The sequence below is a fragment of the Cimex lectularius genome, unplaced genomic scaffold (assembly GCF_000648675.2).
Source record: "Cimex lectularius strain Harlan isolate CLEC.00 unplaced genomic scaffold, Clec_2.1 scaffold180, whole genome shotgun sequence".
NCBI classification, from domain to species: domain Eukaryota; kingdom Metazoa; phylum Arthropoda; class Insecta; order Hemiptera; family Cimicidae; genus Cimex; species Cimex lectularius.
In genome coordinates, this window is record NW_019394226.1 from 1057514 (window position 1) to 1074035 (window position 16522).

Sequence of the window (16522 nt, forward strand, 5' to 3'; positions counted from 1 at the left end):
TTTCTCTTATTTAATCGAATGGTAGGTCAACCATGATGACCGGAAACAATGCAATAATGTACCCATACACTAACACTGTAACAACATAAAATATGGTATGAAAGAGATTGTTAATAATTAATTATAGTCAAAATTTATTTTCGTCGTTTAGTAAATTACTCCTCATGTCTTGGCGACTAAAACTAAAGACAAGAAATCAAGTATAAGCTCTTCAGATCTGAATGCTAAGAGGACCCTAAAAGCATTAGAACGTCAAAATGTCACATCTGGAAACTGGGAAAACATAACAACCTAACAATAGGGGTATTCACGATCTTTGTGTTAACCCTGTTAACTCTGTTAGGTCCTGTTGGATCGAGAAAAATTATGACGTAGACTTGTAAGAATCGGCTAGTTAACATTGTTTGATCTAACAGGCCAGTGTTAGATGTTACATCGAAAATGTAGTCACATTGCTATCCGTTAGGGCGTAAGTAACCAACATGGCAGCCGTGAATATAACAGCTGTTTTTTGTTTACACGTATTTTTATTCTTAAATACGCATCAATTAAATCACACCTATACATTTTTTTTGTTAATTTACGACCTGTCATTATACTCTCATTCATAATCCATACATCCCATATCCTATTAAGTAGTAGGCTGTAAGACGTTAGGATACAAGTTAGATATGTCAGCACGAATTGAAGCATGTCATTTGTTAGTACTTTTCGAGTGCAAAAATAACATTTTTAACGAAAAATTTGATTAATTTTCCTTTTTTATCCTGGCATCTTACAATTTAACACAAAACAAAACAAAACAAACCACAACAAGCCTTCAAGGACTGTTGTAGCTTTATTTTTGGTTCTACCAATCGCCACGCGCAGCATTGCGGAAAAATTAACGTTTAACATGCTAAGAAAAAAAGTGGGCGTTCACGTTCTTACTGGACATTTCTTTATTCGAGTTAACATAAGTTAACATCTTACAAACATCGTGAATACCCCTAATATCTCAAATTCAAGGGCAAAGAGGAATTCTGAGTAATGAACAAGCAAGCTGACCAGAAGAGAATCTGCACCTATACCCCCAGGAATTGGCATAACAAGATCAGACATAATCTTCTCTAGAGGTTAAAAACATAGTAAACCCAGATTAAAGAACCCTGGGAAAAACTGGGAAACACGTTGCGATTTATAGAAAGCGTAAAACTCAAGGGGCGTAAAAGGTCTGCATAACGGTCTCAGGCATCTGAGAAAACATGGGTAATGGGTACATTCAATGGTCACAAATATAAGGTACACAATGAGGAGGAAGAAAGTGCAATTGATAAGAAAATACTGTACAAATATAACGAGATAACAGGATTGTAAGTAGGTCGAGGTAATATGCTGACCCATCTGTATAGGCGAGAAATCCAAACGCGTATGACTCCGCGAGTATATGCAGATTAAAATGTGTGGTGATTAGTGACCGTTAGTCGATTATTCGGAAATCGTGAGATGCGGTCTGGTGTGACGTAGATTTTGGAAAAACACTTTCTTTATCGTGCCAACGTTTCGACCTTTATTGAGATCATCTTCAGGGCTCAAAGTGTTTGTTTTCTGCGTAATTGTGCCATTCTTGTGTATTGTGTTGAGAATGCAGGTGGACAATGTTTTTCTAAAACCTACGTCACACCAAACCGCATCTCACGATCTCCAAATAATAGTATAAAAAAATTTATTCAAGTTTCAATTTGATTTAAAATAAAAACTAGAAATTTATTACTGATTCATGAGAATAATTTATACACGTGTACCTGAGAGGTTGAATAAAAGCCACAATGGCGATGATACCTCTGTTTTATCGCGAGAAAAATTAAAACTATAAGTGGTCCTGCTAGCGTCGGTTATAAATCAGAATGAACGTCGTTTTGACTAGCACAACTGCTAAACCGTTGTTGCAGAGAGCCAGGAGGGTTAAAAAATACGCTTTCCGCTTTCCGACCATTCATCTTCCTAATTACCTCCAGGGGACTACAAGGTTAATAAAGGGCTAATCCGTTGCGCTAATATTTACAAGAGCTTTGTCTCCCGGTGGGCTTTGTGTACTGGGATGTGCTCGGGCCATTGCGATTTCGCCGACAAACGGGCGGCACGGGGGACGTCAAAGGGGCCGACTTGGCATTCACGTCTTAATCCGAGATAAAACTTGTTCAGACAAGGGTCTTCCGCGTTGTCGATCTCTTTTCCCTCGGCTTTATCAAGCTGAAATGATCTCGGGATTAAAACTGTCCTGAAGGAGACGACCTGCCTATTTATATTCTGCTTGCAAGGTGATTCTTTTTTACTGACATAAACTCTAATTGTAATGAAGGTTGTTGATTTCTTAAGATTGGCTTTTATAATTACACAGGCTAATTAATTAATTATTGACACATGACGCAAGTATAAATTGACACTGTTGCGAGAAAAAAAAATTCTTTGTTGTTAATAGTGAATCGATAGTGGTATCGATCACTGTTTTTTCCCCATAAGTGCTATGCTTAGGTTGGACACGGTAAATCTTATGCGAATTGATCGTTGTTCGTTTCCCTCTCACTCTTGATCCCAAAAAATTGGTAGCAGAACAGGTAAGGATCGGATTCAGGTTTTGTTCTTGATGTGTCGAACGGTCGGGTTAAGTCACGTGGTCTTCGAATTGTCGTTTGTTCGTTGTAGCGGGACAAGACTATAATAACATACGATGGAAGAAATAGAATTCAGAAATTTCATAATTGAACCTCACCGGAGCGCAATTACTCCGAATGGAGAGTTAGGATGGAAGCACTCTTAGTCACGATGGGACTTTTTGACGACGTAATCCTCAAGGGTGACCAGTCAACGTGCTCCAGTCAACAGTAAAAGATAAGGAGTCGAAAGCAATGTTTAAACAGATGAAGAACACGGACTATGAAAGTTTGGCAAAATGGACAAAACTCTAGTCACAAGTCGATGGATGTACAAATTTAAGAAAGACAAGCTATTAAGTACAAAGCTCGACTTGTTCATTGCGGTCAGAAATAAGGAATTGATTACAATCCTCCATACAGCCCAGTGACAAAATCTGAATCATTAAGAATATTGACAGCGTCAGTTAAAAGGAAATGGAAAAGACATCATAAAGTCAGCTTACCTGCACTCAACCCTCCATAATCTGGTCTACATGCAACTACTTCCTTGATTTGATAAGATAAAAATGATACAGTTTTAAAAGTAGAAAAAGTACATATGGCCTACCACAATCAAGGAGATGCTGGTATGCAAAACTGGGCCAAATTTTGGAACGAATTGGTTTTGAGAAATAGACCCATGTATTTCCTAATTAGGTTAGGTTTCAGGGCAGGTTAGGTTAGAATAAGTAGGATTATGGTTAGGGTCAGGTAAGGTTAGGGCATTCACGATTATGGTTAGTGACGGATTAGTTTAGATTTGGTAGTATTATGGTTAGGATTAAGGTAGTCATGTAGGGTTATATTTAAGGGCAGGCTAGGTTGGGTTAGAGATAGGTCATGAAGGGTTATGTTTAGTGACGGATTAGGTTAGTTGTGGTTATGTTTAGGAACGGGCTATATTCATGATGCAATGTTTAACCAACTACTGTTAATCATGACGTCAGGTTTGATGGCGGGTTAGGTTAGAATAAGTAGGATTACGGTTAGGGTCAGGTAAGGTTAGGGCATGCAGGATTTTGGTTAGTGACGGATTAGTTTAGATTTGGTTGTGTTATGGTTAGGATTAAGGTAGGTCAAGTAGGGTTATATTTAGGTGCAGACTAGGTTGGGTTAGAGATAGGTCATGAAGGGTTATGTTTAGTGACGGATTAGGTTAGTTGTGGTTATGTTTAGGAACGGGCTATATTCATGTTGCAATGTTTAATCACAACGTCACCTTAGTTTGTAATTTTTAACAAGCCCGTGCCAACCATGACGTTGTGTTGGACATCGATCAGCTGTACCAATAGTTTCACTTGTTATTCTTTATGTCTGGTCAAATGCCTTCTAGCATGATTTATTGTTCTTAGCAATTGTTTTTAGCAACAGCTTCATCTTTAATCTGAAAAACTGCTTATTACAACGATTCTTATATCTCCGATTTGGATCAGATTTCTGACTAGAATGAGCTCACCATTATTCTTTGATATAGTGATCCAAAGATTTCAACAACCTGGACAAGCTAAGTTTTATATGGTCATACTGATTTCAATAGGCAATAAGTTGATTTTGATGGGAGGCCAGTCTACAATGACGTCGCCATTGTTATTTACTTTTTTTATTGTCGCTGGATTGATTGATGTTGACTCGATTGTTAAATCATTGACTTGTTTCTGAATGCAGTGTTTCTCACGTTATCATTATTTTCAACCATCAATTGTCATCAGAATGTAGTAAAAATATATGGTGCTGCTTGAATTTTAATTTTTTTGTTTGAAACTTTATAGTATTGAGACATCGTTATTGAATGTTTTTTTGTTTGTTAATGATAATGTATTGTAGAAAAAAAAATTCACTAAGACTCGTTATGAACCAACGAACAATCAAACTTAATGAATATCAAATTGAAAAAATGTTCTTTCGCAGCTAAGATTAACAACGATGAGCTATCAGGACCCTTGACACATATACTTGAATTGTCTTTTAATCTGACGTTTGATCGAATCTCTACGTCTTAAATAATCAGTAAGTAAGCTCGCATCGGCCTATGACAAATTTCCAACAAATCTTAAACTCGGTAAGGAGGGACTGGTACTTTCAGGGCATCAGTATTCAAGTTGGAGCCCGCCCTGGGTGAGAATGGAAGGGCAGAATTAATATGGAGTGTGAATTACTACTTGTTGGTCCGTTTTGCTTCCTATTCGCATTACCCGCAGCAGTTGGGATCTTATGTCCGGAAACTACCGCAAAGCGAGGTCGTCGTAAATTAATTTACGACCAGCTCTTGTGTAAAATCAATGTGGAAATAGCTTTTCTATTTTCCATCGGGTTTGGACGATTTAAACAGAACCGTTGGAACGGATTTATAAATATTGGTACCAAATTATATGTAATATCTTAAAGAAAAATAAAATAAATTATTACACAGAGCAATTTTGATATCTTATTTAATTTGATTCTTATTGTTTAATGGAAGGTTTTTATCATATTTACCCTTGTTAACCCTTGTGTTATTTTTCTTTTCCTAGGCGTAGGGCGTGGGAAGGTTAAAGAAAGCATTAGAGTATAAAATTCCGTCGAAATATTTAAGAAAATCTATCAGTATTGTGTTTTTCATATAGTTGTTTTGTAAAAACAAGTATTTTGTACAAGAATAATCATCGAGTCCGGTTTAAAGGAAAAAGGAGCATTTCTGGTCCGCTCGTCCTCGCTATTGGTCCTATGCCGGACCCGTTGCCCCTTTTTACATCACTAATCTCACTATATTTGACATTCTTTAATAAAATCATAGCAATAAAATTGATCAAATGAAACATTTTTTTATTTTACATAATTATTTCAGCGTTTATTTATTTTTTATATTTTTGTCACTTGGAGATAAGAGACAAGATATTTTTATATTAGAGTTGTGAGAACTGTAGAAAGCCAAAGTTCTGGACAATTCCTCAAAGTCTAATGGAACTGGATGCAGGAGGAAGGCCTTTCATGCAAGCTGTAACTTTTTTCACAAGTGTCTGGTTTTTAGTGACCGTTAGCCAATAATTATTTGAAGATGGTGAGGTGCCGTGTGGTGAGTCGTAGATTTTAGAAAAACATTTTCTTTAACAGGCCAACGTTTCGATCTTTATTGAGATCATCTTCAGGGCTCGAAGTGTTTTTTCCGTGTCGATGTGTTATTCTTGCGTGTCGTGTTGATAGTGCCCAATGTCTCTTATGAAATGTAATGTAGCCTTATGTATGTCGTTAATTCTGGTGCTTGGTTGTGTAAGTGTGGCATTTGTGAAGTTAAAGTTGTTTTTGATGTTAGTAGGAAATAGTGTTGTCTGCATTTCAACGAAAAATTTCTCCGATTGATAGCCGATGCAAGTTTCTAAGAAGACTCTTTGCTTGGTGTCCATATGTAATTGAAATCTGTTCATATAAGACCATGTTCTTCGTTCTTCTCGTGTAGAAATGTGTGGTGTTTAGTGAACGTTACTTAATGATTATTTGGAGATCGTGAGATGCGCTGGTGTGACGTAGGTTTTAGAAAAACATTTTCTTTACCTGCCTACGTTTTGATCTTTATTGAGATCATCTTCAGGGCACAAAGTGTTTGTTTTCTGAAGGTCACAAGGAAGGATTTGTTTAAAAAAATGTCATTTCAAATAATTTTGAAAACTTTTAATTTTATCAGAACTATTACATTCTTTCTAGATTTATCTAATAGTAAGGATATGGGTTGTAATAAGTCGGAGTGTGTGGCTTGGTGTAGTTAAGACGGAACGGGTAGTATCCTGAGTGTCCTGGACGGTATCCTGTGTAATTGCTAGGACGCATGTTGGAGTAGGTCGGGTTGTATGCCGGGTAGCCGACTGGATATGGGTATAATACGTACGCCGGTTGGTATAAAAACCTCACGAAAGGTTCCGGCGGAGTGTGCATCTCGGCTGAAACGTAATATAAAATGTTATTTCCATTCAGTCGGTTTTATGAATGTAAACGTACATGTTTTACGGCATGTCGTCACTCCGTCCTTGCACACGCAAGTTTCGACATTGGTCGTCCAAGAATCCCTCGTGCATCCCTTATCAGCAGGCTCTGAAAGTAAACAGTTAATTACTTATTCAACCTGTCACAAAAGTTATGAAATGTTTGCAAGGGCGACCATGAATCACCGTTGTTATCTAAGAAAAGTAAAGATTGCCTGGACAATATGCCGTTTTGTCTTCAAGGTAATTTTCTCTGTGTGCAAATAAACGTTCCTTTATGTACTAATAAGACAATTTGAAGGGTCCTAGTTGTGACTTCAAAAGGATTTAATAAAAGAAACGAGTTTATAACTCACTTAGAAACTCTCATTAAAAAACTTTTTTAATTAGGAATAAAATTGGTGCGAGTCATTTTTCAAGATTCGGCCCTGGTTGAAAGAAATAGAGAAAATGTCAAAAATACCAAAGTTAGTGTCAATCGGGATTTCTTTTAATTTTTTGATTATCTTTAAAAGTGTGTGGCGTTTAGTGACCGTTAGTTGATGATTATTTGCGGGTCGTGAGATGCGGTCTGGTGTGACGTAGGTTTTAGAAAAACATTTTCTTTGTCGTGCCAACGTTTCGATCTTTTTAAATTCACAAGTTTTCGTGGTCCGCTTGACCAATTGATATCATTCAATTAATTAAGGTTTTTAGTTGAGATAAAAAAGTCAGTGTCACGAGCGGGATTCGAACCTACGACCTTCGGCTTGATACACCTCTACTCTACCACTTGAGCTATCGTGACTTCGATCAGTTTCGATCTTTAATGAGATCATCTTCAGGGCTCAAATTATATGTTTTGCGTGTAGATGTGTCATTCCTGTCTGTCGTGTTGAGATCCCTCGTGTTGGGCACATGACATATCTACACGGAAAACAAACACTTTGAGCCCTAAAGATGATCTCAATAAAGATCGAAACGTTGGCACAATAAAGAACAATTTTTTATAAAACCTACGTCACACCAGACCGCATCTCACGACCTCCAATTAATTATATTTAAAAGATTCCTTATTAAATTCACTAGTTTCGTGATCCGCTTGACCAATTAATATCTTACAATTAATTAAGGTTTTCAGTTGAGGTAAAAAAGGGTTCGAATCTCGCTCGTGCCATTGACTTTTTTATCTCAACTGAAAACCTTAATTAATTGTAATATATTTAAAAGGTTATTTTTCATTTAATACTTTTTTTAAAACTTGAGTGTATTTACAGTCTATGTATAATAATATTAAGCAAGTTTTAAAAAGTGTATACGCACGGCTTAGTTGCATACAGACTTCTTGATTTCGGCGCTGCATTTTTATATGCATGTCTTTCAAAGCGGTAGATTTAGAAATTGTGTTATCATTGTCAACCGAAGCTTTCTCGGCAGCTTTTGATAGATTTGTTGCAAGGCGTGGTTTACCTTCTAATGTATTTTCAGACATGGGTACTAATTTTATAGGAGCAGCGAAACGTCTTAAGGAGCTCTGCATGGTACGAATCTAACGCCACCCAAGGAACCCTTTACAATTCAAGGTGTTTATCTAAAAAAGCAAATGGAATGTTCCTATGTTCATTTTTCATTAAAAAATTGTTAATTTTAATAAAAACAAGTAGGTGGCTGTTTGCTGAATAAGAATGGTGAATTTAAAATTTGTATTTAAATTAATTGTTACAAGTATATAATTGTTTATAATTTTTATTGTAAATTTTTATTTTATTCGTAATAATGTTCAAAAATATTGTATCAGTAATCAATAATTTATATAAGCTACGTATTGATAATGACTCTTTGCTTGTTTTTGTTTAAATATCTTATTACTTTATATATAATTAAACATATCAATTTTTATTTGGTAAAAAAGGACAAAACATGTCTAAAAATATATCTACAGAACGTACAGTACTGATTTATACAAGCTCAAATCAAAGAGTACAGAGTTATGCCTATCATTAGTGGCATGCGATACCAGAAAATATTCGAGTCCAGTACTCGATAAAATATTCGATAATACTCAAGTATCGACAGAAATTATTCGATCCTAAGAAATACTTACTCATATGACTACATATCAACTTACTATCGACTTGTGGGTAAAATACGTTAAAATAATAAATAAAAGTAAATAAAATGCGTTAAAATAAACAAAAATTTGCAGGTTTTTTTTTCATATTTTTAAGTATTTTTTTCATACAGAGAATACGTAGATAAGAAGAAGGAAAATCTGTCAACACATTTCAACATTGATATTTCAATTTTATCGTTATCTAGTTTTGAGAAAATTGATCAACGGGTGTTTTGTTTTCAAATTTCGAAAAGATTAGACGTATTCAGTTGACAAGATGCCGACGAATCATTTTTTTTCTTTAGTAAAATAACCTCGTGCCTTATATTTGAGAGGAGACTTGATTAGGTATCTACCTATTAGAAGTAAAGCGAGCACTTTTTGATACTTGAAGACAAAAACATTTTATAAAAAAATTTTTATAAAAAAACTGAAATTAAAAGTGCGAGTGCGACGCGGAAAAGAATTATGAGTTACCAGAATTATCAGCAGAGTCAATAACCACCAATTCGAAATCTCGATTAACTTTGTTCAAACATGCCGCTAGTAGTCGCTCTTAATAGTAACTAATCAACTCCCAGTTTGACGAAAGGTAAGTTTCGATGAAATGAAAAAAATGAACAGTCGATGAAAAATCTATTTGATTATTTTTACCAATACAACAAAAAGTACTCCATACAGTACTTGTATCGAATGACAATATTCGATACCAAAAGTACTCGGTATCGAAAGATTATACTCGATACTTTACTACGATTGTTATCGCATATCACTACTTATCACTTCTCGCTGGCATTTCCAGGTTTTGCGAAATTTAAAATAAATAAATTTTTAAATTATCGTTAATCTTAACTTCTACGAGTCAGGTCCTACGAGGGCCACTTATCGGTAGTGCTCTTGATCGTGAGAAATTCTCTGCCAATCCGGCCCACCAACACTGCAAATTTCTTTTAATCTTGTTTTTATTGCATTTAGCGTTAAAGGGCCGGATCTATGTATGTACAGAGTAGTCTGACTTGTTTTGAAGTTTATAATATCATATACCGTTTTAAAAATAAGGAAACAGCAAAATTCGTTTAATTTTTAGACATTCAAATTAAATAATAAAAATATAATTTGTACAAATTATTAATTATTTACGTGTGGTTTCTTTGCGGTTTCCAGCCTGCGGGAAAGGGAATCCTTCAATAAATGCGCCGATGAGTAAGAAAGCGACTGCGAGTTTCACAATCATTTTCCCACGTTGACTGACTCAGTTGGCGAACCGACTGGGGTATTTATTGTGTTATTTTTCACCGCCTTATCTGCCAGCTATCGTGATATCATTTGTGCCTATTTAAATTTCCAGCATTCAAGGTAAAATAAAAAAGTTCCGAGAAATTTAAGTTAGATTAAAACGCTTGTTTGTTTTGCCTAAGTTTCATTGCCTGTGAAAATGTGTGATTCATCGGCCCGGTCGTAACTGGATGTTTTCAAATTATACTTCATTAATAATTGACAAAATAGCGGTGTGCAACATTAAATATTTCGGAGGTCGTGAGATGCGGTCTGGTCTGACGTAGGTTTTAGAAAAATATTTTCTTTATCGTGCCAACGTTTCGATCTTTATTGAGATCATCTTCAGGGCCTGGGATTTACAAACATTGTTTACATTTAACAAATATATTTAGGATGTGGAAAAGTGAATTTATACAATGCAAAATATATTTTTTATATTCAATCAAAGTATTTCTACTCACTCAAAGTGTTTGTCTTCTGTGCAATAGTGAGTAGAAGTACTTTGATTGAATATAAAAAATATATTTTGCATTGTATAAATTCACTTTTCCACATCCTAAATGTATTTGTTAAATGTAAAGAATGTTTGTAAATCCCAGGCCCTGAAGATGACCTCAATAAAGATCGAAACGTTGGCACGATAAAGAAAATGTTTTTCTGAAACCTACATCACACCAGACCGCATCTCACGATTTCTGAATAGGTACTGACTGGAAGCCAAACATACTAGAACCTGGAGAATAAAGAATAAAAAATGCTAAATGCAAGCGTTAAAGAAACAAAATAGACAAAAAGACAAATAGAAAACAAACAAAGAAAAAGATAACATTAAAAGTGTAGTGGATGTAAATGCTAAACAGAGCCAAAACAACGGTAAAACTGATAGCGAGGAACTGAAAGAAAATATTAAAAAATAAGAGAACAGTTGGGAAACTGAAAATATTGGGTTGTCCGGAAAATAATGCAGGATTTTGGTATTAAACAAAAAAAAAGAAACTAGTTACTTTAAAGCAATGTTCTTTAATCAAAATAATTTCCCATACTCTCAATACATTTCTCCCAACGTGTTGGTAACTTATTAATTCCGTCTGAGTAGAATTCAGAATTTTCAGAATTGATAAAGTCAATAAATGCATTTTCCAGTTCCGTTTGATTTTTGAATATTATGTGTTGTAAGTAGTGGTCCAGGTGTCTAAAAAAATGGTAGTCAGTAGGCGAGAGGTCCGGAGAGTAGGGTGGGTGAGGCAAAGTTTCATAGCCAAGCTCCAATAATTTTTGTGACGTTACACGTGACACATGTGGTCGAGCGTTGTCATGCAACAAAATGGGCCCTTTCCGATTGACCAAAGAGGGCTTCATTACTGCCAATTTCTGATGCATGGTATTAATTTGGTTACAGTATGATTCAGCATTGATGGTTTCGCCAGGATTTAAGAAGCTGTAGTGTATTAAACCAAATGAAGCCCACCATACCGTAACCATTACCTTTTTTTGATGAGTTGGGGGCTTTGGAGCTTCTCCTTTGTCGAGCCACTGTCCAGAACGTCTAGTGTTATCGTAGAGAATCCACTTTTCGTCACATGTAACAATTCTGGCCAGAAATGGGTCATTTTTGTTTCGACAAAGAAGTGATGCACAAACATCAAAGCGCTGATTTTTTTGGCGATCGTTTAATGAGTGTGGAACCCAATTTTCGAGTTTTTTCACTTTTCCAATCGCCTTGAGGTGGTCAGCGACGGTCGTTTTACTGACTTTGAGTTGCTCTGCAAGTTCTCGAACAGTTGTTTTGGGGTTTTCTTCCACCACTGATCGCAGAACATCATCATTAGGAGAGGAAGGCCTTCCACGACCTTCTTCATCTTCAAGGCTGAAATCTCCCTCCCGAAATTTTTTAAACCACCTTTGCACAGTGCACTCATTAACACAACCCTCGCCCCAGACTTGGTTAATGTTTCTAGCCGTTTGGGCTCCGCTTCGGCCGAGTTTAAACTCGTAAAAGAAAATCGTACGAAATTCTCGCTTTGACATTATAAGGATGACTGAATTATTTCCAAGTAGCGGAATGCTACAGAGGTAAACAAACAATATCATTTGGAAGAGGATTAATAAGTGTTGACATTCATACAAATGAGTAATCCTGTAAACGTAAACAGAATATTTTATATAGATTTTTTTTAATGAAAACTTAAAATCCTGCATTATTTTCCGGACAACCCGATAGCAAGGAAGAAAGGGAAGAAAACGGCGAAGTCTAATATGTTAAACAAAAATAAAATTCTGATACTAAACGCCGAACGATAGTAAAAAACATGGTGCTGAAAAATATAAAATGCTAAGAAAAAATACACAAAAGAAAGGAAAAGAAATAGTAGCAAAAAAGCAGAGAGAAAATACAAGGTTAAATAGAAAAGAAAATTCTGAGAAAGGAAGAAAGCTAGGTTTGAAATTTTGTTGAATTTTATACAACCAATCAAAGACAGACAAAACATCGAAAAAAATTGAAGAATAAGCGACAATATGAAAAATACATTCAATTATTACGCCATAAATAAGGAGAAGAAAGGAAATATGACAAGGTACAAAACTAAAAGTTAAACTAAGAGCAACTGTTACGGTCGAAACTTCGGCCGACAACAGTTGTTCCTGTCGCTCAGTGGAGAAGGGGGTGGGTGAAGGAGAAAGGTAGAGAATTGTTGAGCGCCACGGTATTTTTGAGGAGGATATATACCGAAACCCGAGGAAAAGGCAAGAAATAGAGGAAAAGAAAGGAAAGGAAGGAAGAATGAAACCAAAGGGGAAAAAATTAATAACGGAGTTTGGAATTGAACCCACAACTTCCGAGGCCCAAGTCGGCAATCGTAACCACTCGGCCAAAGGCGCGAAATTTAAATTTGCACGACTTAAAACTAAGATTTTTTTTCGCACGCAGGCACCAGAAAATCCATTATAACTTTTTTTCCTTTAAATAATAGTAGTAATGTAGCAATACAACATGGTTAAAAATAAATAAGAAACAATAATAGAACACGCTTCTGACACAAAACCACATAACAAGAAAGAATTCAAAAGAGAAATTCAGTAGTCAAATACTAGAAAAAAGACTGAAAATTATACTATTAAAATCCAAAAAATATAAGAAGCAAAGACAAATTATGAGGTTAATGCGATAAAAAAACGGCAAAAAAAGAAAATGTAACCAAAATAAAAAATAATAAAACTACAAAAGAAAAAGCAATAATACAAAAAATACATTCGATTCTGATACCTAAAGAAAAAAAATACAACAAAGTACAAAACAAGGGGCAAACTAAGAATAACATATTGAAAAACAAATAAGAAAAAATCAAAGAACAGGCGGCAAACTGAAAACCGTTAAAAAAATAAAGAAACAATTAAATTTGAAAGAAAATAAGAAAAATAATACAGAAAAGACTATAAATAAGCAAGGAAGTTAAAAGAAGAAAATAATAAAGGACAAAAAAATAGAAGATAATAAAATAAACGGAGATAAAATGAAATCCTTGGAATTAAATGAAACTGTTAAGCATATTCGGAAAAAGAAAGTAAAAAGAATAACCTGGCAATATTGAACAAAATGGAAAAGAATAATTAATTTAGAAAGCCAAATATTGAAAGGGGAATGCGAGAAACTGAAGATTATAAGAAAAACGGATAAAAACGCGACAACATTAACTTTAAATAGTATAGAAAGCTAATTTAAAAAAAAGGAGAAAATATGGTAGCTAAAGTTAGGACAGTGAAATCAATAAAAGTCAAACATTGGTAAAACAATAGGAAAACTAGTATCAATAAGGCATAAAAGTAGAAGGTAGATTCATAAAAAGCTGAAAATTAAAATATAACGATTCATTAGCGGAAGTAGAACAAATGGAGGCAAACTGAAACGAGACAAACATCTCTTATGAGATATGAAAAGTTTCTTACAGGCGGGGATTTGAGTGACAGGATAATCTTTTGTGAAACGTCTTGTAGCAGTTTAGGCAGGCTACTTCAAAGAGGTATTGGATAATAAGATCATTGTGAATGGTAAGATGGTAACATAAAAAGGATCGTTGATGACGGTTTGGAGGATTTTGGATTTTAAAGAAACATTGGAGGTTGAAACATTTGTTTGAAATCTAAGATTCGATGCCATTTTTTCAAATGAATCAAAATCAATTTTGAACGTTTGTCCAGCGGTCTTTTAAGAAGTCTGAAGCGTCTGTCATTTGAGTCGTGTATACTGTCTGTTCTACATGTGTGTCGTTTGCCATTGTATAACAAAGTGCAATATTAGCTGATGGGAGAGGGATATTGTACTTAGTGATTATGTTTGGTTGATCGACCCCCCCCCCCAGGACGAAATTGGCATGTTCATATTGGTATGAATAGTTCCAGAAAGAACGTTTCTGGTATATACGGTGTAGAAATGGGTCTTAAGATACTTCCTTGGGATTCTACATCTTCGCCCTAGGGATCGTACCTACTGATGACTTAGGGGTTTTTGAAACAGGTACTAATTAAAAGGGAGCAGTCTAGAACAAGGCCTTTTTTTAAATAGTCAAAAATTTATTTTTCATTTTTTAACAACCAATTAGCGTGAATTTTACGATGTTTTGGATAATATCCATTTATTGAACTAAAGAATTTGGAGCCGTATAGAAATGAGAGGTCAAATTAATTTCATCAAAATATTTTTTGAGTACATCTAGCAGCAGCTCCGACTACAGTACGAAAGATTCATGTGGTTATAAAATTCGACAATCAGAAAACAAATAGAAAGTAGAAAGATAATGGAAGAACATTCAAAAATAAACAAAGAAAATGAGATGAAATAAAAGTAAACAAAAAGTAGATCACGAAAAAGAAAAATATAAGGGCCAATATTAAAATAAAAGCAACGGATATAAGTAATGTAAGAAGCAATAACTTAAAAATCAATTAATTAAAAAAGTACAAAAATGTAGGGAAGCACATAACAAAAATGAAAAAGAAAAAACAAAATACAACGGGTTAAAAACAATATAAATTTCAAACAAAGAGTAAAAAAAGGTAAAATACATTAAAGAGTGACAAACTGAATGTGATGGTAAATTAAAGAAAGGCAGCTTCCTTCTGAAAAATCCACGTATAATGAAAACAAAAGAAAAGATTAATGGAGGAAAAGAAAACAACAAAATACAAACTAATGGGATTGAATTTGACGTCTGAAGTGAGTAAAAAGAAAAAACTAACAATATGCAAAGCAAGTTAATAAAAAAAATAAAGAAAATAGATATAAAGTATGAAGTCAAGGATTAAAAAAATGTGGATTGTCCTAAATTGGACAAACAAAGAAAAAATAAAAAGCCATGTAGTAATTAATTTAGTTAATTAAAGCTAAATCCTTTCAGCTAAGTACTTGATTAATATTCATGTCTGCAAAGGTACTTTTTAATTCGCAAATTGCGAATCGTTTGAATTTTTATAAAATGTCTGTTTTAAAAACGTAAGTGGACACTTGTTTACCTGTATCTTTTAGCTCAAATATGAAAATAAGATTAACTCTCTTTTAATTTAAAAGAGATGACTCATCTCACGTGAGACTTTTGGCTAATTATCAAAACCCCTTGTCCGACGATAATCGGAACACAATTAATCACGGCTGTGTTTGACTAGAAGTGCACGCACTTGTATTTCACCGGAGGGGCACGCACTTGTGTTTTGAGTCTAAGTGTGTCCCATTCTGTTATGACCTACGTGTTGATTAAGGGCTGATAATAAAACTAATTAGTGAGTGTCGTGACGCTTTGACGAGGGAGGGACAAAGACCAGATTAGACAACGAGCCCTTCACTTAACTTGATTACCTTTTAATTAACATCCCCCTTTGATAACGTCCGACTCCCTTATCGGCCTTTTCTCAAGAGGATCGTTATCAATCCGAGATCCTAGACGGCATTTTATCAGGCAAGGATTACACGCGACTTGTTCCAAGCAAATTCCAAATGCATAGTTATACGTAATAAGGAAAAACGCAATTCAAGTCGAATCACTGCTTTTTTGTCACAACTATAGTAATTGGAAAAAAAAAATCTTATGGAGCTGTGTAGGGTCCCACTACCGTTGGTTGAACGTGAAACTTCTAAATTGCTGTAGAGACGATGGCATCGACGAAGATTTCTCTGCAGCTCGTGAAGCTTCGTAGGTTTCTGTAGACTGCACGTCGGATCTCTACATTATTTTAACCCAATATACAATATTTAATATTGTTTGCTTTTACTTAGAAATAGTTAGAAGCCCGGTGTGCGCGCAATCAATCGCAATCTGTAGTTTCACGTTAAGTGGGCTATGTGGAATTACGGCGACAATGGGTGGTAAAGTGTGGACAAAGCGAGAGGTGCAGCGTGAAAAGGCGAGCCTCGTGTACTCGTTCACTTCCCTTTCTCAATCCAGGTCCTTCGGCATTCTTCCTTGAGACCTCTCTCAACCCTTACAATGGGGGGGGGGATCCAGGCGCAAAATAATGGTGCAGCCTTCAGGGTG

General features: G+C 35.1%; 1 protein-coding gene across 1 annotated transcript; it reads right to left on the reverse strand.

The window, feature by feature from the left end:
* Positions 1-6305: 6305 nt before the first annotated feature.
* LOC106668090 lies at positions 6306-9985 on the reverse strand. Its single transcript, XM_014396516.2, has 3 exons — positions 9861-9985; positions 6645-6737; positions 6306-6586 (listed from the first exon to the last, which is right to left on the reverse strand). Exons 1-3 carry the CDS (start codon positions 9952-9954, stop codon positions 6360-6362), a joined length of 414 nt encoding a protein of 137 aa, XP_014252002.1. The 5' UTR covers positions 9955-9985; the 3' UTR covers positions 6306-6359.
* Between the last annotated feature and the right edge of the window lie 6537 nt (positions 9986-16522).